The 25,704-nt window shown below is 54.3% G+C and overlaps 1 protein-coding gene across 4 annotated transcripts in view; it reads right to left on the minus strand.

Moving 5' to 3' along the window:
* C2H10orf143 (chromosome 2 C10orf143 homolog) overlaps window positions 1-25,704 on the minus strand; it is an 85,356-nt gene that overhangs the window by 14,230 nt on the left and 45,422 nt on the right. The window contains exons 4-6 of one of the 4 annotated variants that reach the window (XR_006383379.1): window positions 13,003-13,091; window positions 10,959-11,169; window positions 10,737-10,863 (exon numbers count right to left, since the gene is read on the minus strand). The exons of 1 other annotated variant lie outside the window; for it this stretch is intronic. Coding sequence is in view for 2 of the 3 variants with exons in the window: in XM_044240753.1 (XP_044096688.1) it covers window positions 10,839-10,863; window positions 13,003-13,091 (114 nt within the window). In the remaining variant the exon portion in view is untranslated. Of the gene's footprint in view, window positions 1-10,736; window positions 10,864-10,896; window positions 11,170-13,002; window positions 13,092-25,704 lie in introns of those variants that run through there. 2 more of the 4 variants (XM_044240753.1, XM_044240754.1) reach the window with 2 other exon arrangements.

A 25,704-nucleotide genomic window follows, 5' to 3' on the forward strand; every position in this document is an offset into this window, starting at 1 on the left:
CTCTCTGCCTCATGCTCCACGGGCCCCCGTCCTTCCTGGAGAATCCGCTCTTGTCCTGGGGGGCCATCCTGCCGGCACCCACGGGCCCGAAGAGCTCCTTCCTCGGGGCTCCCCGTACCCCTACAGAAGGCCCCGGCACAATGATCTCAGAGGATGGTGACCCCAGTGTCTGCACCTGCGCCCTCCCCTGCAGCAAGCTCCCGGAGGCCGCCCGGGGCCCTGGCCAACACCCCCAGCAGCCCGAGAGGCACTTCGTGAATGGGGTGCCAAGTCCGACCGCTCCGCAGAGACAAACCTTGCACGTTTGTGAAGACGCAGCAACTGGGGCTCTGCTGGAGGAGCAGGGATTTGGGAAACGATCGCTTCTGCTGCCCGTGAGTGTGATGGACACGAGTGCCAGGCCAGACTCTGCTGCCTGGACGGATGGATCCTGTTCTCCTCCCACCATCCGTGGGGGATATGCTCGGGTCCCCTTGCATGGGTGAGATGACTGGCGGGGGGTGCTGTGTCCAAGGGCGGCCGGCTTCCCCGAACCACCCGTGACCCTCCAGCTGCACCCCGGCCCTCCTGGATGTCTCCCTTACACATGCGGGATGAAGCCCATGGCGGTCTCTCCGAAGCCCCCAGCCCCAACCGCACTGTGGTCACCAGCAGCTGGTGACAGCCACTCGCATCTGTGACTTCCCCAAATCCAAACACACACGGATTATATTTCTGGAGCCTACTCAGCTCATAGTAGGACCAACTTGTGGCCCCTCCGGAAGCTCTTGCTCCTGGTGCTGGAGGACACATGGCAGAGGAGGCTAGAAGTCCACGGCCTTGCACGGCCACTGCATAAAGGTTGCCAGCTGTCTGCCACAGATCGGGGACAAAGGCAAACAGAGACATGGGGTGTCCACAAAAGCACCAAGACACCTCATATCTCCTGACACGGTCACTTAATGCCACCACCAGGGCTGGGAGAGAGCCTGACACATCTGTCTCCTGCTGCCAGGCCAGGAGGGCCCGAGACCATCGTCTCCAGGCCTGGCACACACCAGCCAGTGCCAGGCAGATGGCCTTTCTCCCTGACCCCCCGCCACCCTCTGTGAGCAGAAGCTTCCCGCTATCTTGCAAGAGGCTGTGAGGATGTAAGACGGGCGGGCACATAGGCTGCCCTCAGCACGGGTCATCTGTTCTGCTTCCTGTTTCAGAGGGATGAGGGAAGGCTCTCTTCTAGGGACCTGTGGCCAAACCAAAGCACACACCATGAGCAAACGTCCAGCCAGCAGGAAGCGTGGGTTATGGATGGGAATGCGGCCCCTTGTGTTGCTCAGGGGGAAGCCCGAGCCCTCGCAGGGCTGTCTTTGGAGATGGGGATGGGGTGACTAAGGTTACAGGTGGTCAGTGGGACCGGAGTCCTTACAGGAGAGACACCAGGGATGCCCGGAGCACACGCCACGTGAGGACACGGTGAGCAGACGGCCATTCGCAAAGCAAGGAGAGAAGCCTCGGAAGAAACCAGCCGCACCGACGCCTGCACCTTGGGCTTCCAGCCTCCGGACCCGGGAGAAGATCAGTCTCTGTGGAAGAGCGCCAGGGGGTGGCACGTCGCTCAGCCGCCCTCGCCGACAAACACAGCAAGCATCCCTGGTCTTCCTTCCTGGTCTTTAAAATTCAGGTTTTCAAATCAGCTCCTTGGTTGGTACCCTGCTGTGTTCCGAGACGGACATAAGGGTTTCAGAATCTGCGTTTCCAGGGCAGTGGTCCCCGTGGACGTTTTCAGGAGCTGCCGCACATCTGTGAAGATGAGCCTTTCACGTTCCCAGGTGCGTGGTTCCACGGGGCCTCGGAGCTAGGGGCGCCGGCCAGCCGTGCTGCTGATGGGGTGCTGCTGGGGAGATGCGTGGCGTCTTTGGCAGGGGCACTGCGCTGCGTCCAGAGCCTGGTCTGGGCTTCCTCACTGCAAACTGCATGGACAACGCTACATAGAGGGTGCCAGCCCGGGAGCTCCTCAAACCCTCGGGAAAGCATCCGGGACACGTCCACAGGCCCTCACAGAGCCCTCTCCTCTGGGCAACTCCAGGCCATGTTCAGAGATGTTTTCCTCTTTTAAAAAGGCACTTAGGAAGGGCTGTGCTGGTAAGCTAGGGATTTCAAGCGCTCCCAATTACTAGAATGTTCTCCCTAATTTGAAATGTTTTCCTCTCACAGCTCCCAAAAATTTGCACAAACGATCCCACTGTTCAGGTCTGGGTCAGGCTCCAGCACCGGCTGCTGCAGCAAGATGTGGGCGGGCAATTCAGACGCCCCAGTAAGGTGATAAACCCTCTTTCTGCACATGGAAATACACAAAAGGAACAGGGAGCCGGCAGTCAGCAGCACACAAGCATTTCCTTGTGGGGCACCAATGAGAATCGGCCTATTGGTCCAGTGGCTGTGCCAGACGGGCTGGGCAAGTGACCCAGGGAGCCTGGCCTGGGTTCGAGATCCACCGGGCCCCCCACCTCTCCGGCCAACCTCCCGGGCACCGAGAACAGAGCCTGGGGCCTTGCCCACTGCTGGTCTTGCTGGCCGTGAAGAAGGTGCTATGAACCCTGACAGCACGGAGTAGGAGCAGGTGCCCGTGGCAGGAACCCAGGCCCACGGTCTAAGAGCCCTCTGTGAGCAGCCACCCGGGGGTGTGACATGAACCAAACACAGCTCCGCAGGCTGTGCCTCAGAGCAGCAGAGGGAAAGGCGTGAGCATTCGGTGATGGCTCACAACCCCCCGGGGTCCCAAATCAGGGGGAACCCCACACCCCTCCCAGCAGGCTTCCAGACCCCGAGGGTCCCGAGTCAGGGGGAAACCCCATGCCCCTCCGAGCAGGATCCCCAACGCTGAGGGTCCCGAGTCGGGGGGATGCCCAACGCCCCAGACTCAGGATCCAGAGTTCTGAGAACAAGTGCATTTTCCTGACGGCCGCTGTCTCCTCCCAGGTCCCAAAACTTGAGGCTGCACTGCTCACCTGCCGCCATGAGCCTTGACAAGAAACTGAAACAATAGTGATCCGAAGGGGCACGTGCCCCCAAATGTTTATAGCAGCAATGTCCACAATAGCCAAACTACGGGAAGAACCTAGATGTCCCTCTGCAGATGAATGGATGGAGAAGATGTGGTCTATATACACAATGGAATACTATGCAGCCATCAAAAGAAATGAAATCTTGCCGTTTGCGACGACGTGGATGGAACTAGAGGGTATCGTGCTTAGCGAAATAAGTCAATTGGAGAAAAACAACTATCATATGATGTCCCTGATATGAGGAAGTGGAGATGCAATGTGGGGGGTTAAGGGGGTAGGAGAAGAATGAATGGAACAAGATGGCATTGGGAGGGAGAAAAACCATAAGTGACTCTTAATCTCACAAAACAAACTGAGGGTTGCCGGTGGGAGGGGTGTAGGGATAGCAGGGTGGGGTTATGGACATTGGGGAGGGTATGTGATATGGTGAGTGCTGTGAAGTGTGTAAACCTGGCGATTCACAGACCTGTACCCCTGGGGATAAAAATACATTATATGTTTATAAAAAATAATAAATAAATAAATAAATAAATAATTTAAAAAGAAAGAAACTGAAACAAGGACCGAAGACTGGAACTCTACCTCCCAGCCAGGAACTCCCTTCCTCAGGGCGCCGCGGCCTCCACTGGCCGTGCTGTGAGTGTGGGCCAAGCGCCGGGCATGCAGGCTGGTCAGCCCTGCCGAGGAGCAGCTCCACAGCTGGCGGGCATCACCCTCTGTCCCTCCCAGACACACCATCTGGCCCCAGTGAGAGGCTGGCCCTGGGCAATTCCTTGCCAGCCACTGCGTGGGCCCAGAGTCCACACGGCCATGTCCTGAGGCCTGAGTGACGGCAGGGCTCTGAGGGGACGTGGCCATGATGGTATTTATCATAGCAGGTGGGACACCCCTGGAGGAGTAGCTCTCTGGGCCTGAGCGGCGGCTGAGGCAGGAGGCCAGGCCAGCTCTCCGGAGGTTGAGGGGAGAACACTGGCGGCTCAGGAGTCTCACCGGGCAGAACAAGTCCAGGGAAGCTCAAGAAGGAAGCAAGCCTGACTCCTGGGACCCAACTCCTGCCCACTGGTCCTTTTGCCAGGTGCTCCCTGGAGTCCTTGAGCACCTGCTTCTGGTTGTAATGGTTCAAAGGACGACACTCTGGGTGTTTTTGTGACCTGGAGCTGCTGCCACAAACTATTACCAACTGGGTGACTTAAACCGAGCAAAAGGACCCTTCCCTCTCTGGAGGTCAGAAGTCCAAAACCAAGGGTCAGCAGGGTTGGCCCCTTCTGGACCCTCGAGGGGAGAATCCCCCTTATGGCTCCCTCCCAGCTTCTGGCGGCCACTCAGAATCCTTGGCGTCCTACGTTGGCAGATTCTTGGCAGATTTTTCCTTCCAGTGTCGGCCTCCATCTTCAGGTGGTCTTCTCTGAGTCCCTGCTTGGGTCTTCCAACAACCCTCATGGAACTTAGAGCCTGCCTTGGTCCAGTCGGCTCTCTTCATCCTTGATTACATCTGAAAGACCCCCTTTCCAAAGAAGGCTGAATTCTGAGGTTCTGAACACAAATAAATTTTTAGGGGAGTGCTATTCAACCTGCCAGAGTAGGTGTGGGGATTGCTTGTCCTGTCCACTGTGGACATACGGAACGATGTGTCCACACCCATCCAGGGCTGGAGAAGGAAGGCCCAAAAGGACACGGATCCAGCATTCCTCCAAGGCAGACTCCCTTCATTGTATAACCCCCTTAACTTTTATTTTAATTAAGTCTAGGAACTGCAACAACCTGGTGAAGTGAAATCAAGGTTCTATTAATTCTCTACTGCTGTGGTAATCATGACCCCAAACTTGGTGCTTTTAAACAACCCAAGCTAGTCTAGAGTTCTGTAAGTCAGAAGGCCAATGTGGGTCTCAATAGACGACAGTCAGAGTATGACTGCAAGGCTGGGCTCCTTTCCAGAGGCTCAAGGGGAGAATCCATGTGTGTCTTCTCTGGCTTCTCCAGGCTGCCTGTGATCCTTGGCCATGGCTTCCTTCCTCCATCCTCAAGGCCAGACATGGCAGATAGAGTCCTCCCCACATCACATCACGTTTACTTCCTTCTCAGCCTCCCTTTTCCACTTAGCAGGACCTTGGTGAGAATACCAGATCAACTCAGTCAATCCAGGATCATCTCCCCTCCTAAGGGAAGCAGATTAGCAACCGTAATTCCATCTGTAATCTGAATTTCTCTTTTCACATAACTTGACATATTCATGGGTTCCAAGAATTAGGACATGGACACCTGGTGGTGGCAGGTTTATTCATTGTTCTATCTACCACAGGTGGTTTTCCTAGATCTCTTCCTGCTCTTGGTACCTAATCTCACTCCATACTTGTCAGTGCAAATCTTCTGCATTAGTAAAGTTCCTTAAATTTAGTAAGACTTTTTATGTGGCCCAGCGTGTGGCCATCCATCTTGCAGAACACACCATGTATTATGAAGTTGCACATATGGTAGAAATATCAGTTACATCAAGGTAGTTGATAATGTTTTCATATCACCCGTGTTTTAGCTGAATTTTTTCTCTGTTTCTATCAAGTGCTGAGAAATGGCTGTTAAAGTTGCTAAGATTAGAGAATTTCTACTTCTTATCTTATTAGGTTCCTGTACACTTATAATTATTATGTTTTCCTAATTGACCTTTTGTCACCATGAAATATCCCTCTTTATCTCTTTCAATGCTCTCTGTCTGAAGGTTTGTTTTGTCTGATATTAATGTAGCCAGAGTTCTTATGCCTATTGGTTGCATCACATACCTTTTTCCATGTAATTGCTCAGCCTTTCTGGGTTTTCATATTCAAGTAATCATTTTAAAGTAATATATTTAAAATAACTATTTCAGCTGTGCCTTACTATTTTTAATTTTTATTTTTAATTGTGGTAAAATACACATAACATAAAATTTATCACCTTAAATGTACTATTATGATCTTTAAGTGTAATTTACCACTTTTAAGTGTGCAGTTCAGTAGTGCTAAATATATCCACGTTGTTGAGTAACTGACCTCTAGAATGTTTTCATCTTGCAAAACTGAAATTCTATACCCAGCACATAACTCCTATTTCTCCACCCCAACACCACTTCCAATCCCGTGAAACTGCCATTTTACTTTCATCTCTATGAGTTTGACTCTTCTAGATATCCCATGTAAGTGAAATCATCCAGTATTTGTCTTTTCATGATGGGCTGGCCTATCTCACTTGGCAAATGTCTTCAAGGTTCATGCATTGTAGCCTGCTTCAGAATTCCTCCCTTCTAAGGCTCATATTCCATTGTATGGATTTACCACATTTCCTTTATCTGTTCATCCACGGATGGACATCTGGGTTGTGCTGCCATGTTTTGGCTACTGTGAACAGTGCTTTAATGAACAGATGTATATACAAATGTCTCTTTGCGTCCATACTTTCTTTTTTGCTTGTTTTTGTTCTCTTGGGTGTGTTCTCAGAAATGGACTTGCTGGACCATATGGTAATTTTATTTTTTAAGGAATTGTCATACTAGTTTACATACCTGCTGTACTATTTTACATTCCCACTAATAGTGTGCAAAGAGTTTCAACTTCTCCACACTTTTGTCAACACATTATTTTTTGTTTGTCCTTATTTTTTTAATTGTAGTGCCCTAATGAGTCTAAGGTGTGGGTTTTGCTTTTCAAAATCCATGCTTACAATCTGTGCCTTGTAAGTGGCATACTCAATTTGCTAATATTTGATGTAATTTGTGATATGGTTGAATTTAGGTATGCTAATTTATTATTTGTTTTCTGTTTATTCCCTCTATTTCCTATTCCTCTGTTCTTCATTTTCTGTCTTCTTCTGGATTATCTGAATATTTTTTAAAATTCCATTTTAATTAATCTACTATGTTTTAGCTCTCTTTACATTACACTGTTACCGGTTGCTTAGGGATTAAGATATCCATAACAAAAAATCTTAGCCTTTCAGTCTACCTGGAGTTGATACTGTTCCATCATATGTAAAATGTAGAAAACTTGTAAATGTATAGGTCCATATGCTTCCAGTCCTTTATGTTATAGTTGTCATGGGTCTGAAATCCACATACATAATAAACTCCAGAAGACAATGATGTTATTTTTTTTGTTTTAAACAGTCTTATGTGTTTTAAAGAAATTAAGATTTTAAAATTCTTTTATGATTACCCACATATTTCCCAGTTATGATACTCTTCACTCATTCCCTAAAATCTGAATTTCCAACTATTATTACTTCCCTTCAAGTAATTTCTTTTAGCATTTCTCATGAATAGCAACACATTTTCTATGTGTTCTTTAATCTGAAAATATTTTCATTTTTGAAGGACACTGTCCCAGATCATAGAATCCTATGTGGACAGGCTTTTCTCTAAGCACTTTGGAGATATTGTTCCACTGCCCTCTGGCCCCCATAGTTTAGGATTAGAAGTCTGCTGTATTTCCGTATTTCTCCTCCAAGTTCAATGTGTATAGGTTTTTTCTGACTACCTTAACGGTTCTCTCTTTCTTTTAATTTTCAGCAGTTTGATTATGAGGCTTAGGTGTGGTTTTATATACATTTATCCTGTTTAGGGTTTGCTGAGCTTTTGAAACTCACATGTATGTGTTTGCCAAATTTAGGTAATTTCTTGGCCTCTAGATCTTTAGATACTTCTTCTGCTACATTCTCTAGCACTTCTCTTGGTACTCAAATTAAATATATAGTAGACTTTCTGATAGGGTTCCTGACACTCTGTTCATTATTTCCAATCTACTTTCTCTCTCTTTTTCAGGTTGGACACTGATACTTTTTATATTCAGGTCTGCTCACTATTTTATCCATGATCTCCATTCTAGTAATAAGCCAATTTTCTACTTTTAGATACTGCATTAGAATTTTTAGTTTTAGATACTGCATTTTTTCAGTAGAATTTCTATTTGATTTTTCCATGATTTCTATTTTTAGCTGAGATTCCTTCTCTTCTTTCACTGCCAGCATATTTTATTTCATTGAATACAGTTATAATAGCCTTTTAAGTATTTTTAGGTATTTAAAAAATACTTGTCTTCTAATTCCAACATCTTCGCATCATCCAGGATCGTTCTCAGTTGACTGACTTTTCTCTTGAGGCTAGATCACATTTTCAAGTAAGTTTAGTTTGTATCTTAAAATGTCATGTATTGGGAATGTTATGTTGCAAAGATTCTGGGCTGTTTTAATCCCAGAGAATGTTGATTGTGTTTTGTTTTTGTTTTTGTTTTTACTGAACTTAAACTGCAAACTCTGTCTCTTTCATGTCAGGTCAAATTGTAGTTTAGATCTGCTTTTATTTTAATGCTCTGAGTCTGCATACAAGGATGCATAGTTCGGGGGTTGACCAGAGACTTGGATAGAGTTGGTTTTTCCTCGGTTGTATGCTTTGCTCCAGTGTTTTTATTTACAAGAGGATTAGGTTCATGGGAGTTTACTTGGCCATACCCTTATGCTTGTTTCTAACACACCAGTGTTTTGCCCACCGGTCACAAAGCTAGGAGGCCTCTGAGCAGGAATAAAAGGCCAACCCTCTAGGCTGAAGCCAGAGGCATCTGAGAGCAAACCTGCCTTCATTAGTTTGCTCTGGCTACCTTAACAAAATACCACATACTATATGGCTTAAACAACAGAAATCTATTTTCTCACAGTTCTGGAAGGTAGAAGTCCAAAATCAAGGCATCAGTGCATTTCGTTTCTCCTGAGGCATCTCTCCTTGGTGTGTAGATGGCCATTGCTTTCCTGCATCTTCACAGTTTTCCCTCTGTGCCTGTGTCCTGATTTCCTATTCTTAAAGGATAAGAGTCATATTGGATTAGGGCCCATCCTATGACCTCATTTAACCTTAATTACCTTTAAAGACTCTGTCTCCAAATACAGTCACATTCAGAGGTACTGGAGGTTAGGACTCCAACATATGAATTTGGGAGGAAAACAATCCTGTAACACTTCCCTGTAAAGGCTGAGGACCACCCTTTCTTAAACAGCTGTGATTAATTCAGTGGATAAGCCCAATGGCACCCATGTCATTATCATACTCTGTTGAGGAACCCGAGGGTCAGGAAGATACCGTCACAGAGTGAGTGAGGATTGTGTCTAATACCAGCCTCCTACCTCAGGCCCATATGACCAGGAACTCAACCCACTTTGGGTCTTGGGCTCTGGTCTTCCAAGATCAATAGGTCATGGGCACCACCCATAGACCCTGACACCTCCTGTCACAGGACCACAGGACCACAATGGACGGAGGGTGCCAGATGGTTTTGGTGGGGCTGGTCTGTGGCTCAGCTTCAGCTGTTGGCATTCCCAAGAGCCGGCCCCAAGGTAGGCAGTTTCCTCCCAGGACCCCCGACACCTCATCCAGCACTTCGTATGGGGTGCAGCCCCTTTCCCCTCATCAGCCTCCCCAAGCCATTGTGTTGCTGTGAATATGCCACATTTCAATGGTCTTTGATTTGACAATCAAAGGGGGAAGCAGACATGGCTCCATGATTGGTGTAAATCACTCCAGAAAGTATTCTGAGTTCCTGAAGTATGGCACGGCTGCACATAGGTATGTGGCTACCTTAGCGTGTGTTTCCCTGTGTCTTCCTTCTCCACGTGGACTAGGGAGGGGTTCCCAGAGAAGGAGGGTGCCTAGCAGAGTCTACAGTCCTCTCCTAGAGCATCCGGCATCCCACACTTGCCTCTCCCCCACTGGGGACCACCCCACAAATGAAAGCTTCTGCAGAGCTGTGTCCCATTTGGAAGGGGTGGGCTCTTCTGAGATGCAGCCCAAGGACTAAAGCAGCAAATGGGACTGAGTTGTTCTGGAATACTTGGCCTCAAAGTCATTTTAAGTGCTGATGATATTGCAGAGCATGGCATGGACCTGCCCCGGGGCCACCAGAAAGTCTGGGTGGAAAGGGGGGGGTGAGGTCAGGGCAATGCCATCTACACTGTGGGAGAGGATGGAAAGCCAGACGGCTGCTGGCTATTCCAATTCTCCACAGCTCCATTGCTGGCTCAGCGGCATTTTATGTGTCAAAGACTTTTAACCAAGCTCCGCGCTGTCCCTCAGCTTCATTCACGTGATTATATTCATGCGGTAGATTCACATGCGCTGCCTCAATTACACTGTCATGGGAACCACTTAACCCATTCATCCCCTGGCAGAGTGTCGGAGAGGCAAACAAATTCACAAAAGGATGGCTGACGATCCCGAATTTCCCCCGCTCCCTCCCGTGGAAGGTGTCAGAGTGCTCGAGCTCCCAGGGAGAATGGGGTGGCTCAGGCGGCTCTGTCCTGTGCTCTACGAGCTTGCCCTTGCCACCATCCAGCTGCTGCCCGTTCATCCCCCCACTCAGGGAGACGCCGTATCACGGTGGACAAACCCCAGGAAAAAAGGAGCGACATGCATGCAACATGCCGCCCAGTGTAGGGTCACAACAGGAAGATGTGCAATTACAGGGACAAAAATACCCCGAGGAAATCAACACGGGACTTATTAATATCAGATCCGTAGGTGACAACTGTCAGACAATCGGTCAACAAGGCCTCGTGTCTGCATGATCCCGGCTAACCCGTTACGATCTTTATGAAGTGTCCTTCTGGGGGGTCCGGATCTTCAGATATGAGGGGAAGCCCTGCCCTTTTATTAGGAGCTAAGCTCTTTATACTCTGACCATATTGCAGCAGGTTAGAAGTCTAAGCTTTATTGTCTTATGTTATTGAAAATCCAGATTCCGGCAGGCTTCTCCCTCAGGTCACGCTTTGTCTGCGAATACATTCTCATTTCTCCATGTACAGAGACCGTCTGGAGAGAGGCAGAAAAAGATTATGACTGTAATATACTTAAATCCAATTTATTTGCCTGGCCAGAAACTTCCACCCTCCACAATAGCTTCCTACCCAAGATGTTGTCTTTAATTCTTTGGTGACAGGGAGAAACATGCGGCCTGACTTCCAGCAGGTATGGGCAGAGCGGGATGGTGTGGGTCCCCAGGTGTCCGGGCCAGGAGGCTGGGGGAGCGCCCCGGGTGGAGGGCCCGCACAGACTTGGGTTCCTGGCTCAGAACTTCTCATTCGTTGACTGGGGGTAAATGCTCAGTCGCATGCCGCCCTAGGGAGAGAAATGCATTCCACTAGAGAGTAACAGGTCTAGGAAAGACCCCCGGCCCCTCGACTTTTGCCACAGGCCCCTTCTTCTGTTCTAAGTGAGCCAGGAGCATCCGCCGGCTGGCTGCCAGCTCCTGCCCAGGCTTCTGCCCTGGCAGGGCCGTCCTTTGAGTCACAGTCAAGGTCCTCATTACCCGTGTTAACATTTCCTCCAGACTTTGCCTCCAGATGCAGGCATGTAGCCTGGGAGGAAAATGATTTGGGGGGATTATTTCTTAATTAGTATTTGGCCAATTTAAATGATAGGATGCAAAGACCAGCCAGGGCAGTGGGGAGGTATGGGCAGGGTCCACAGCCTGGAGGGGGCCCAGCAGCAGCCCTAGTCCTTCCCCACCTCCACCCTACCCCTGGCCTCGGACTGCCCAGCTCACGAGGTGGGCACTAGGCTGCCTCCTGGCTCTCCTCCGCAGGTCCTGCCCACTGCCTACTCAGTGCTCCAGGGGACACAACCGCCGAGCACCCACTGTGTGCACTCTCCCATGACCAGCCTTGATGGGATGGGGGTGGGGGTGGAGGAGGCAGGTACGGTCACCCAGAAGGAACCCATGAACCACGGGGCTCTGAGCTTGGAGGCAGCGTCCCAGCTGGGAGGGAGGACCTAGGAGCACCCTGGGAGAGGCTGGGCACAGTGAGTAACTGCTGCCAGGGTGCCTGGAATGTCCCCAGGTTAGCACCGAAAACCGCATGTTCCCGGAGACCCTCCCTCACAGACAGACTGGGAGAGTTTGTCCCCTGGCAGCCAGGAATGGAGATGGAAGCCCTACCCGGTGCTGCTCTGTCCCATCTGGCTGAGCCCTCAAGTCAGCTTACAACCTGGGCCGGTTTTCTCATTCATAAACCGCAGACGATAGGATGCCTCTCTACCTCTAGGAAAGCTCTGGGCTTCTCATACGCTCTTTTGTTTGGGGACAGGCACTTTGGAGGTCCATGAACTGCTGTCCCCATGGCATGGTCCAGTGACAGACGTGGCAAAGTGCACAGCTTCGGGGCACGGGGCCTGGGGTAAGGAAGCGGCCTGCCTGGGCATGCTGGCTCCACAGCCGGCAGCGGGCTGTGGGTGCTCCAGGAAGGAGCCCCCGGCCTCTGCCCCTCTCCCTTCTCCTGGGATGAGCCTGAGAGCAGATGTACCCATGAGGATGCCAGGAGCTGGGGTTGGAGCAGTCCAACCCTGGGTGCCAGCTCTGGAGGGGAATGCTGGGAAACTGGGCTACCAGCGGCACTAGAAGGCCTGGGGTCAGGGGCCCCAGACCTCACTCCCTCCTGGGCTAGAGATGCCCCTGTGCCAGCCAGCAGCTTGCCAAGCAGCCCACAGCGCTCTGGTAACTGCGTCCCAACATCTGCTTGCCTGCCGTGCAAGGCACACGTGAACACGTGGCTCTCTCTGAGGTGAAGGCCGTGTCCTTCGGCAAAGCCGCTGAGGCCGCAGGTCACTCGGTTTACGGACACTGCATAGTGGTGTCCAGTTCTCGTAATTCTTCTTCCAATGAGAGGTAAGACAGCAGTAAAAGCCTTCGGTGAGTCTCCCCTGCCCCGCCCCACCCCGCGAGACCACGATGGTCAGCACTTTACTCAACGGAACAGAATGCAGAGGCCGCTGTGGTGGGGCAGGAGGCACAGTGTTTGGGGGGCACTGAGGGCTGGGAGGGCTTTGGGGAACCGCGTGGGCCCCCTTGCTCAGGGGACCAGTCTTGGGCAGGAGCCAACATGAGAGGGAGGCTGGGCCTTGAAGAGGACCCCACAGCCACCCCCAGACCCCTGAGGTCCCGAATGGCATTACCTCCTTCTGACCCCTGAAGGGCAGTCTGCGACAGCGGTGTCACTTGGAAGGAGACAGCGTTCCTGAGCCGACATCTTGCCCCGGAGAAGCTGTGTTGGAGACAGAATGCAGAGCGGCAAACTCCCACCGTATCCCTGAGCACACACGGCGCCGCACGCTGAACCTCTTGGGGCACCAGTTTCCACATGCGGAGTCTGGGCTCGGAAGATCCTTTCAGGAGATCTGGGGAGCCGAGCTCACAAAGCACCTTTGGGCACAAATCTATGCACAGACTCACTTCCCAAGAAAGCCAGAATTAACCGAAGACCAGAAGCATTTTACACGTTAACAGATGTTGCCAAACTGCCATCCAAAGTGACTGCGACACCGTTCCCGGCGACCGAGAGTGACCGATGCCTTTTCTACATTTACCAGCACTAAGAATTGCACTTTTTAAAAATTCTTGCCAATTTGATAGTAAACTATCTAGATCAGATTTGCATACTCTAACCTATGAATTTTAGCATGTTTGCTGTAGGCAAAGTTGAAGAGCAACCCAGTGTCCGTCAATAGTGCACGGGCTACGGGAATTGTTCATCTTGAAATCACGAGCCAGATTTGTGCCGGTGCACACTCACACACAGACACACACGCGCGCACACCCACCCACACACACAGACCCGCCAGCAGTGTTGACGGCATTGGGGAGGGGGTGGAGGAGGAAGACACGAGACAGAGCACAGCCTGTCTCCAGGCTGGACCAGGGTTTGTGCTAAGCCAGATGCTGCTTCGTTGCCAGGTGGATGGGAAGTTCGTTCTGCACGTGCTAGCCTCTCAGGACAGTCTGGACCAACTATGTTAACGACCAAGGAAATATATTAGAAGACAAAAACTCTGCTACTTGGATTGCATTTGCATTTTTAGGAGAGTTTATAAATGGACATGTGTTTTCTTCAGCTTGTTTTTTCAGAAGTGATCCTGTGATCCATTTACTCTCTGTTTTCTCTAAGTCTTGGCCCTATGTGTCTCTGGGCTGGTGGGTCTCGGGCTGAAGCCTTGGGAGCCACTTGGAGCTTCTCCTTGGAGCTGCCCAAGCCACTCAAATGAGCCTCTCCACGGAGACACCTTCGGCGCTGGCGCTCTCCCCGCGGCCGTGCTGCCCCCTCGCCCTGAATGCCTGACCCCGTCTCTGTTCCAGATCTGCTCACTTCTCAGACCCTCCTCAGGCACACCGTCTTCATCGCTCCAGCTGAAGGTAGAACGCCCACGTCTAGCTGATGTGAGAGGCAGGAAACCGGCCACGGAAGAGCGGGAAGAAGGTCCAGGAGGAAGGCGGGCTGACCTCGTCACCAGAGGAAGAGTGAGCGTCAGGTGATCCCGGGGAGTCGGCGTCTGGGGAGCTACAGCGCCGGTGACAGCAACGCCAAGGAAGCCTCCCCTGCGAAAGATACCTGGGGCCTTTGGGGGGGACCCGTGAATGCCCTGGATTTGCTTCATACACCCCGGGACGCACGTTCTGAAGGAGGGGGGAGCCGCAAGTCAGGCCGAGTCGGAACCTGACGACGCTGGACGACGCACGGGGCGGCCAGGTCTCCGCTCCGCTTGGGAGCACACCTGAACCTCCCGCAACAGAAGCTTCGGAAAGCACCTGCCAGGAGTAAAAAGTAAAAGCAGGTAAATAAGGGGGTTGAGGTGCCGACACGCTTAACCCAATCAGTCATCACTATAAGCTGTTGGCGTTCTTAGAAAATCTAGGAGAATTAACTTGTTAAAATATTAAAAACCCTCAAGAAGCTGTATCAGGCGGCCAGATAGAGCACATCTATAAAGACCTAAAACTCCTCCCACATACCAGCCACCGGAAGAACCAGTGGGAAACAGAGTTTTAAAAAGATGTCGTTTATAGCAAGTGCCAGGTCCCGTGTGCACGTGGGAGAAAGCCCACCGCCCCGGGTCACCCTTTGCTTTCTGGGTCCCTGAGCAGCTGAGACACGGCACACCCCCACGGCGCCTGTGATCTCCCAGAAGACCCCACACCTCCTCGCCTCTGCATAACCAGGGCATCGGTCTACCCACTGCTTAAACCGAAAGGAAGGACCGAGGCCCCGGAGCAGCGCAGAGCACGGCCTCCTGCAGGAAAGACCTGCTTGCACCTTGTCGATGATGGGCAGTTTACTAGTTTGCACATGACGGATTTGAAACTCTGAGGGTTGAGGCTCATGGGCAACCAGCCCCACGGGTCCTCGCAGTCCGCAGCTCCCAACAGTACGTCAGCGATGTGAGGGGCAGAGCTCCGGGGCCTCCTGAGACCGCACCTCTCAGCCTGCACACGGCAGGCACCCGGCTCCGACGTGCAGCCCTCTCCCCTCAGGTGCTTGAGCTCAGCAGATGGTCACAGCCATGGCGAGGCAGCCCCCATGGAGCCACGGCCAGGGCCTGGGGCCCGGGGAAGTGAGCAAGACTCACCCCTGAAGAAAGTTTGGGACGTGACCCAGGGACTTGGGTTTCCCTGGAGGGCAGAGACCAGCTTCATCCTCAGGCCAGGCCTGACCACTGGGGACCCTGAAGGTGTTTCCCAGCAGGGCAGGCTCTGGGGAAGGCCCGTCACCATGAACCAGGCACTCCTGGCTTCTTCCCTCCTGCCCGGGGCTGTGCCGCGGCCTGCCCCCCGTGCTCATCGGAGGATGTCCAAACCAAATGACTACACCTGGTACCGGTGCCACAACCTCTGACAACAGAAAGGGACATCAGCACATGTCGCAGGTTGGCTGACACCAGCAGGTCATCAGAAAGGTACGGGTCCCACCTGAGTGGGCTCCGAGACGTGGCCGGCACCGCTCCCCACCCTGCAGCGGTGTTTCCACGGCCACCTCTGGACCCGGCACCCTCGCACGTTTCTCTGCCTAGAAACCGCGGCACAGCGTTGCTGGTGGCCAGGCTAAGACCTTTCGTCCAGAAACGCTGTTGCTCTGTGGCACTTTCGTCAGAGGCAGAGGTCTCAGAAAGTGAGTGCAGACCCGACATCGCCGTTAGGCAGCCTCGGCCTGTCCAGTCACAAACCCGGCCGATGGAGACGAAGTCGTGACTCAGAGTCACGTCCCATCAGGCCAGCGGGGCGCGTGTCCGTCAGCTGCGGGGTCGGGGATCCGAATTCGAGGCGGCCACCCTCTACCCCTCGAAGGTGCTTCCCCGTGGTTCCGAGGCAGACCCAAGCCACCTGACACGGAGAAGCCGACCAGATCCGCAAAGCTTTCCCAGGAAATCCACCTGCGCGGACTTGGGCGACAGGACGCGAAGCGAGCGCCGGCCGCCAGGGGGGAGGAGCAGGTGCGCTCCGCGGCCGATGCGCGTGCGGTGGGGCAGCCCGGGTACTGGCGGGCGGAAGGGCCCTGCTGGGCGCTGAGAGGTCCCACTCTGCCGGCAGCCCCTTGTGTCCCCTCCGCCAGGTGCCGCCCCAGCCAGGGCCGCTCCCGAAGCACCGGCCCGCGGTCCACACGCCGGGGGAGGCATTTGCTGGTTCTCGCCGCGGTTCACTTTAATTACGTGTCTCGTAAAACGACCACCCACGGCCGAGACAACGCTGCTGAGAGAGTCTCATGGTTCCTGTAGGGAACATTCATAACCGAAGTGTGTGTTCCCCAAGGAGTTCTACTACCGTCTGATTTAATTTTTAATTTTTATATTTTAATCAAAAATAGATCAAATGGCGGTGGTCTCCGGGGACGTCCTTCAGACAGAAGCCGGCCACGCTCCTCCTGAATCTGTGAAGCCGCCGTGCCCACTGAGCCACGGAGCCCGCGGCCCGCCGCCCCTGCCTGCCCGGGGCCGGGCGCGTTTCGGGAGGCTCCGGGCCCCACGCAGCCCCCCCTGCTCCCTCCCTTCTCGTGGACTTGAACCTACGGCCCCGAGCGGCACCGCGTGTGGCCTGAGGTCTCCCCGAGAGGCGGTTCCCTCTCCCGGGGGGGGGTCCCCTTAGCTCTGCAGGGGCGGGGCAGGTGGGCCGTGCGAGTTGGCGCTCGGTGGGTGCGTGCTCTGCCCTCGGAACAACAGGCACCACGGCCTTCCGACCGCAAGGACAGGGCTGCGCGTCCTGACCCGGGTGCCTGACAGAGGACGGCCGCTGGCTCGTCGCCACGGGACGCTGCCACCTGCCCAGCCACCCGCTGAGACCCGGGTGGGCCCCGGAAGCCAGTGCGTGCGCCCGCGGCTCCTCTGGGGGACAAGGCCGGGAGGGGGCCGTGGTGTCGTCCTGAGGATCCGGAGCCGCCGCAGTGTTGTGCCGGGGGTCCTGCCCGCGCCGTCATCCCTACCGCACACGGAGCGGAGGCGGTCCGCTCTCATGCCTCCCCTGTCGCCTCAGGATGTCTGAGGGTCTGTCAAGGCTCGAAGGGCCTGGGTGCGTGGCGGGGAGCAGCCAGGCCTGGGGGAGACCCGGGGTCTCCGGCAGCCCGGCCCTTCCAGAGACGGCCTTCATGCCCCCGCAGGGCCCACAGCTCCGCAACCTACGGTCTTCCTCAAGGACATGATCTCCCCTCCCGGAGCAACCCCACTGCAAAGCCAGCAGACCCCCGCGAAGCTGGGGGAAAGGCAGAGGGAGCGGGATGACGGTGCGAGAGACGCCCACTTTCTCTAACTCCTGTCCCTACATCAGCTGAGACGGCTGACACAGGCCCCTCAGCCTCGCTCCTGGACACATGTCGTCATGCGTTTATGTTACAACACCATGGCCTTGGCCTCTGGTGCCACACGTCAGGGATGTTCCCCACCTCCCGTCAGTGTCACTTACGTAAAAATCCCCCGGAAGTATTTTTTCTGATTTAGCTTGAGGGAAATAGAGCAAGAAAAACAAAGAACAAGTATGCTTCTTTGTTCCCCGCCATCAGGTATCACCCATCCTTGTGGTTGCCTTAGAAGCCAGAGGAATCCGTGCTCAAGGCCGGCGGTGGGCTTTCTGGTCCCACCGGCTCCCCTCCAGTGCAACACGGTTTGTAGGACAGTGGGGCTAGGTAAGGGCTGGAATGGCCGCGCCCCCTCCCTAGCCCCACCAGCCAGCGGCCAGCAGCGGCAGGAGGTCCAGAGGGTGGGAGCTCCCTTTCCTCCATGCTGGGCGCTGTCTTTGCTGATTGCTTCATTCCCACGTGCGGCCCCCCTCCAGGCCGGCAGTGACCCCGCACTTGGTGTGCGACACAGCAGGAAGTCCAGATCTCTCCCTGTCGGGGTCAGGGACCCTGCCTGGGGACTTGCTTTTCCCCAGATTCTGGAAGCTGCTCACGGCAGGGAACATGCAGGACGACCCAGGCTTATGCTCCAACCAAAAACCAAAGAGTTTCTTTTTTGTTTTTTTTTTTTCCTTTTCTTTCGTTTTTTTTTTTCTTTTTTAAAAGATTTATCCCTCCATTTGTTACGTATTTATCCATCCGCTGATTTATCTCAATATCCGTTGAGAGAGGGGGGGGGTGCGAACGGGGTCTGGGGAGGGGCAGAGGGAGAGAGAGCATCTCAGGCAGATTCCAAGAGGGGCCCCATGCAGGGTCCAATCCCACGACCCCAAGATCGTGACCCGAACTGAAACCAAGAGTCAGGCACTAGCCAGCGGGGCCTCTCGGCCGCCCCAAAGACAGCTCCTGACTTAGCAGCCGGCCCTGGTTGTTTGGGTCTTTTGCAGCCAGAGTGACAAGTCCTTCTTGGGCCACATGAGGGACGTGCCCCTTCCAGTTCTGGGGACAGCATTTCCCCGGCTGGGCTGACTCTGAGTTTTTCAACTTTGACGACTTGGCTCAGGACCAGCGCTGAGGAAGAGGCAAGCACAGCAGCACTCGGACAGGGGCTGACGTGGTCAGATTAGGGGTGAAGTGAGTTCCGACCTCACAGCAGGTGTTCTTTCTTCCGCGGCCCGCTGGGCTGTCACCCAGGAGAGGGTCACCCAGACACCAGGGACACAGCTCAGGGCACAGTGCAGGACCAGGCGGCGGGTGGTGGACTCAGAGCTGGGAAAGATGGACCTTCGGGAGCTGTAGGCATAGGGCCCAGGAGCAGGAAGGGGACCTCAGTGACTCCCCCAGCCCCTTGGCACACGCACCCGCCTCACAGAGCTCAGCTGGCCAAGCACACAGCAGGCCTCGTGGTGGCTGGAGCTCCTGAGGCTCTCAAAGGTCAATAAAATCAGTTCAAGCTGACCCTGTGGATGTGCCCCAAACCCTTCTGGGTGCGAGGGAGCTCTGCCCAGCTCCGGGCCCCTCCCCGTGACACATCCTCCCTGCGTCCCATGCAAGCCCAGGACAACCCTTGCTCGGTTTTGCCCCTGGGGTTTACGACCCACTTCCTCATATCCAGCATGGATGAGGGCACCTGCCTCAGCGCCCGGGTGGGGAACGGAGCTACCAGCCCCCCATGCAGGGTGTCGAGGAAGAGGACCTGTGTAGACGGGGCCGGGGCCGTCACAGGCTGACAGCTGAGTCGGTGTGACTGGATACAGGACAACGGCACGGTGACCTTGTCATCATCCTTGAAACATTGAAGTCTTCACCCACAGAATGAAGTCAGAAAAGAAAAATGCAATCCTAGGAAAGCTTTATAACATGCTTTAAAGACACTTGAAAATCCACACATGACATCGTCCACCTCAAGTAACACATGGGACATTGGAATTAAGTTCTAAGAAGCCACCAAAGAAACAGGAGTTAGCATCCAGGTTTCATTTTAAAAATCATTCTGAGAGATTGTTCATGGCATAGAGAGCATGAGGCAAGCAGAACCGCGCGGGCACCGCCGGGAGCTTCGGAGCCCCTCAGCTGGGGGCGATCCCTGCTTCCAGCACCGACCTGCCCCATGGCCTCAGCCAGGCACCTGCCCTCCCTGTCTCCAGAGCAGATGACCCTTCCTGTCTTGGGGGACCATGTGGGGACTCCCCAAGCTGCTCTGCTCAAAGCATCCAGGACGTGCATGGACAGAGCCAGGCGCAGCTGTCCCCACAGACCTTGGGTTGTGCTACGAAGCCAACGTGCTCCTTATTCCACGTTAATATCTGAGGGAACATCTTAAATACAAAAAGACAAAAGAAAAATACAGTGTATCACACACATGCATGCTCTCCCCAGAATTAAGTGTGAGTCCGGGGTCATATTTGTGTTAGATTTTTAAACTAGTTAGTGACAGCAGCAGCAGATGTTCCTTTAGTCACGAGTGCTTGTCCCCTGCAGCCCACCCTCTCTTTGCCTGGCCGCCAGCATCCTTCCCACCCTGCAAAATATGCTCTGCCCTGAACTCTGGCCAGGTCCGCTGGGAGGGAGCCCGAAGCAGGAGCACCTGTGCCAGGGAGCATGGATGGGCCCCTCAAGAGGAAGGAGCAGGATGGGAGAAGCAGGGGCAAGGCAGCTTCAGGAGACGTCTGATCAAGCAGGGGTCGATCCCCCTCAGAGCGGTCCGAGCACCTGCAGCTGAGAGAGCAGGGGTCCGTGGACCCCACACAGGCCAGTCGGTGGCTCTGAGCCCCGGTGGGAGGCAAGATGACCAGCCACAGCTCCCGGACCTTCTGGGCATCCCCAGGACAGGCAGCCAAGGCGACCACGCCCCAGAGGAAGCCACCAGGAGCCCGAGCCCCAGGCCTGGCGTCGGGTCTGCACGGTCTCATCAGGCCAGCGTCACCCCAGATACCACCGCCTATTCCCATGTTACAAGTATTCCTATGAGAATACAGGGTTGACGTAGGAGCTTAGACCAGGACACTGAGGGTCAGAGGAGCCCAACAGTGTCCTAGATAAATTAAGTATCAGACAAGCGTTTGGAAATCTTTCACTGACTTTGAGGAAAGAATACATGTCCTTAGAACGTTTCCCAAGCATGTCTGCTTAAAATGCCGATCGGGTGTTGGTGGCGATCGCTTGTGCAATAAACATTTCCCACCTTCCAAATTCCACATCTAACAATCTCATGATTTCTATAAATTGTGCCAAAATGTCATTTTTTGTTACGACCCAAAGGTTCTTGGACGGGCACAGAGTAAGACAGCTTGTCGATACCGCTCAGCTGCTGTGGGACTTACGGAGTCTGTGGAGGCCACAACTGCTCTTCTTGGGGTTTTGGGGGACACTGGGTCGGAACTTCAGGTCTAGCCTCTATGTGCAGGGAGGTGTTTTCCAGAATGAGACCTGGAGCCCGCAGGGGCCTGGTGGGAGCGTTTCCCCTCGTGTGGGGACTTCGTTGTGGGACGTGGGTGATCAGCTGTCAGAATCTGCAGTCTGGGCGGGGTGGTCGCTGGCGTGGGCGTCTCTGCAGCCTGAACTCTGAGAGCGCAGGTCGTGAGCGCGTCCATCACTTACCTGGACGCCAGCGAGACCGTGCTGTAAGGGGAACTGTCTGGGGAGATAAAGGGTCTCTGTGAGAAGTGCCCCCTGCTCTGTTGTCGGGGTGCATCCCTAAGCTCAGGGAGAAGCTGCTGGCCACGGGGAGTGTGAGAAAACCCTCCAGCAGTGACCACGGAACAGAGGACCCTCTGGGAGCAGCCGTGTCTGGACCCAAAGGGAAAGACAGAGCGCGAGCAGAACCCTCCCTCCAGAGTGCTGCTGTAGCGACACGCGGGGTTTGGGTTTGGGTTTGGGTTTGGTGTTTTTGTTGTTGTTGTGATAAGAATGCTTAACGTGAGCTCTAGCGTCTCCGACGTCCAGGTGCCCAATTCGTACTATGGGCTGTGGTTCCTGCATTCACAGCCGAGCTCCCCAGCGTAACCGTCTCGCAGCTGGAGCTGTTCCCGCTGAGACACAGGTCCTCCCTCCCCGCACCCGCTCGCCCTTTGCTTCCCCCAGCCTCCTGTCAACGCCTTCCTTTAGCGGAATGACGCAGTATTCGTCCTTCAGTGACTGGCACACGTCACTCAGCAAAACGTCTTCCAGGCTCTTCCCTGTCGTCGGGTAATGCCGGATCTCCTCCTTTTTAGGCTGAATAGTACTCCATCGGGTGTATGTGCCCCTTTCTCACCCACGTATGTGCGGTCGGACACTAGGACTGTTTCCAAGTCTGGCTCCTGCGACTCGGGCCGCGATGAGTGTCGGAGAGCCAAACGCACTTCGAGATCTGGCTTCAGCTCCTTCGGGCGCATACCCAGGACTGGAGCTGCCGGATCATACGGCAGCTCAATTTTTAACTTTTTGAGAAACCTCTGTACCGTTTTCCAGAGCAGCTGTATCAGTTCGTGTGCCCACCAGCAGCCCACGAGGGCTCCTGTGGCCCCGGCCTCGCCAGCTCTCAGTGTCTTTCGGTTCTTATGAGTGGCCACCCCCCAGCTATGAGGTGAGATCTCATCGTGCTTTGGGTTTGCATTTCCCTGGTGGTGAGCGATCTAGGGCGTCTTCTCATGTGTCTGCTGAAGGCACCCCCGCCTCCTGACTTCCGAATATATTACAAAAACACAGTCACCAAAAAAAGTATGCCCTGGCATGCACACAGGCATGTACACCTGTGAGGCAGAACAGAGAGCCAGGAACAAACACATCACGGTCAAGGGGCCTTCACCGCGGCGCAGAGAACACACAGCAGGGAAGTGTCTTCAACAAACGTTGTTGGGGGGACGGGAGCCCAGGATCGGAAGAATGAAACTGCAGCCCTCGCTTACACCACACATAAAAACGCGTGGCACGTGGACCAAAAACCCAAACGTAAGGTCTGAAATGCAAACTTGCGGAGGAGAACGCGGGGAAAAGTGTCCTGACACTGACTCCGGCAATGACGTCACGTGGCAGGGGCAGGACGCCACGCGCACCGGCGACGGGAGCAAACGTGACCCCACGCGGCTTCTGCCCAGCAGAGAAAGGCCCGGCAAAGCAGAAAGGCTTCCTGCAGGCTGTCTGGAAAGCCCGGCACCCCGACCGTCTGACAGGAGGAGAACTCCGAAGGGAAGTCAGGAGCGCCCGTCCTTCCCTCGACAGCACGAAGCTGAGAACTCGGTTTGCAAAGGGGCCGAGGACGGGACAGACTCGTGTCGGAAGGAGACCGCTAACAGCCACGGGTTGTTTTTCACGATCGGCAGCTTTCAGGGACTGGAAAATCTCACTGAGGTGAGATTTCTTTTGCTAATTCAAATGAATTATTAGGAAGCTTGTAAAGAAGGTTTTTAAAAATTAAGAGAGGTAGGGCCACCTGGGTGGCTCAGTGGGTTAAAGCCTCTGCCTTCGGCTCAGATCATGATCCCAGGGTCCTGGGATCGAGTCCCGCATCGGGCTCTCTGCTCAGCAGGGAGCCTGCTTCCTCCTCTCTCTGCTGCCTCTCTGCCTACTTGTGGTCTCTCTCTCTCTGTCAAATAAATAAATAAATAATCTTTAAAAAAAAATTAAGAGATGTAGATCATCACTGAGCTGGCTGTGCTGAACCATGACTAAGGGGGTCTCACCGGAGACTGACCAGAGAGATCACTTTCACTGAAATACACATTTGTGATTGACGGTTCCATCTTTTCCCGTAATCGACTCTTTCTTTTAAAGGTCGTAACTAAATGTGATCTAAGTTTGTATTTGTGTAACTATTGTCACTTAAATGAATTTAGATGTCACTCCCCAACCTTGTGTGTCCTGAATTTCGGCTAAAAAGTCACCGTGTGTTTATAAACGCACAATGAGCCTTGAGTGACCCAAGCAACCCATTCCGAGTGCTGCTCCCCGTGCCTCCAACGCTCCCAGACTCTCCTGCCCACCGGGAGGCCGCAGGTGGGACCGCTGTCCCCAGCAGGACGGGAGGGCACCCAGGGAACCACACGGACATGGTTCCACAGCCGCAGCGACCCCGTGGGGAGCATTCCCCACAGGCGTGTCCACTGAGGCAGCCCGCAGACTAGCCGTGCCTCCGTGAGATAGTTGGCCCAAGATACCGTGGAGAGCAGGGTGGTCGGACAGAAGCCCCAGCTGAGTCCGGGGAGGCGGGAAGCGCAAACCCACTCTGCATTCTGCCCCCATCGGTCAGCGAGGGACCCAGTCACCTGCCGCCTGCAGCCAGGGAGCGTGCACACGGCCGCCACGCGAGCTTCCCCGCGTCCTGGCTGCTCAGAAACAGCTCAGTGAACCCAACCCACTTACCACCCTGGCTCCAAGGGACATCAAAGCCAGCTGTCCATGGACTGGAAACGGGGTGGCGGGGGCTCCGTTTGGGAACAGATGCTGCCCAGACCCGTCCAGCGCTCCGTGAGAGGCATTCCTGCTGAGGTCTTGAGACAGGCGGTCACTCTATCTGATGTAATCTGTGGGTCCGGGGGGGTCTAAGAGGAAACGACGTCAGGCGTCTGAGGAAGACCCCTAGCAGAAAGGTACCATGAGGCTCAGTGCTCCCGACGGGGCCCGGCTTTGTCCTTCATTTTGTCAGCCAGGCCATCCCACGTATGACGGACAGACAGGCCACAGACCCACACACGCGGCTGCTGCCTGTGACCCTCCCCTGCAACACATTTCATGAAAAGCAGCGATCCTGGTCGTCACTGGGTCACTGCCCAGCACTCTGCCATCCAGCTGCCCCCCACACCTAAGTCCAGTGGGGGCCCAGGAGCGCCACCCACCCCTGCAGGACGGCCCAGCACGACCCGGAGGAGTGGAGCCTGTCCAGACCCCTGTCAGGGCCGTGTGCCCCCCAACACGGGGTCGAAGCCTCACCCCCAACGCAGGCCGTCCATCTGCCCATCGCACCCAAGGTGGGGGTGCTTGTCTGAGTCCCCAGATTATCCGGGGTTTCCCGTGGCTGGAGGAAGGGGACGTGGAGAACGAGTGACAAGGGTCTGGGCCATCTACAGCCGATGATCGCAGGAGACGAGGGGAAGAAACTCCTCCATTCCTCTCTGAGAGGGAAAAGACCGAGTACTTGTAAGTCTTGACTGGACTTGTTGGTTTTTTTTTATTATTGTGGTAAAACACACGGGACCTAAACTGTGCTATATCTGAGCGTCCCCATCTATGGCACAAAGTGTGGCCACAGTGTTGCTCAGCCTTAACTCCAGGGGTCCCCGGCGCTGTTCCATCTTCAACTGGAAGCCTGTCCCCGCGGAGCGACTTCCCGCCCGCCCGGCTGAGCCCTGCGAAGTTTGCGCCGGGCAGACCCGCCCTCCTGCCCGGCTGCGCAAGTCCGAGGTCGCAAGTCCGAGGTCGCGTGTGACGGCCGGCCGGAAACCCTCACCAAAGGTGCGTACGGATTTGTAAGGAACTGATGGGCCGGAAGTTTCTAAAGGTGCTTTACAGTGCGCAGCGAAACCACAAGTCCCAGTCCTGGGCAGAGGGCAGCGGCCCTGAGATGACTCTGGAATGGCGCTCTCCACGGGGCCTGCCCTGCGGGGGAGGGGGCTTCGCCACAGGGTCAAGGTCAACGTTGGGGGCAGAGAGGGCCCAGCTTGACGTCCTGTCGCTGGCATCCGAGGCCCCATGCACAGATACACAGTCACAGTTCCCGAGTCCCATTCAAGGAACCTCAGATGCGTCATCCCACGGCTCACTGCTCACAGCGGTGTTGGAGGCCACAACACGGTTGGAGGCGAGGACCAAACCAGGCCCTGACCTGTGTCTCCTGCAGAGTCCGGACACCTTGACAAGGTTAAGGACGGAAAGTTGAGTAACACTGAGGAAGGGTCTGTGCTCTGTGTCGGGCACTCGCCCACGTGACTTCCACACGCTCCCCCTACAGAAGGGAACAGCGTGGTCAGGGTCCTGAGTTCTTAGTTGGTCCTTGTTGTTCTGTACCTCCCATGACCCACTCCCTGGT

Source organism: Neovison vison, chromosome 2 (assembly GCF_020171115.1).
Source record: "Neovison vison isolate M4711 chromosome 2, ASM_NN_V1, whole genome shotgun sequence".
Classification (NCBI taxonomy): Eukaryota; Metazoa; Chordata; class Mammalia; order Carnivora; family Mustelidae; genus Neogale; species Neogale vison.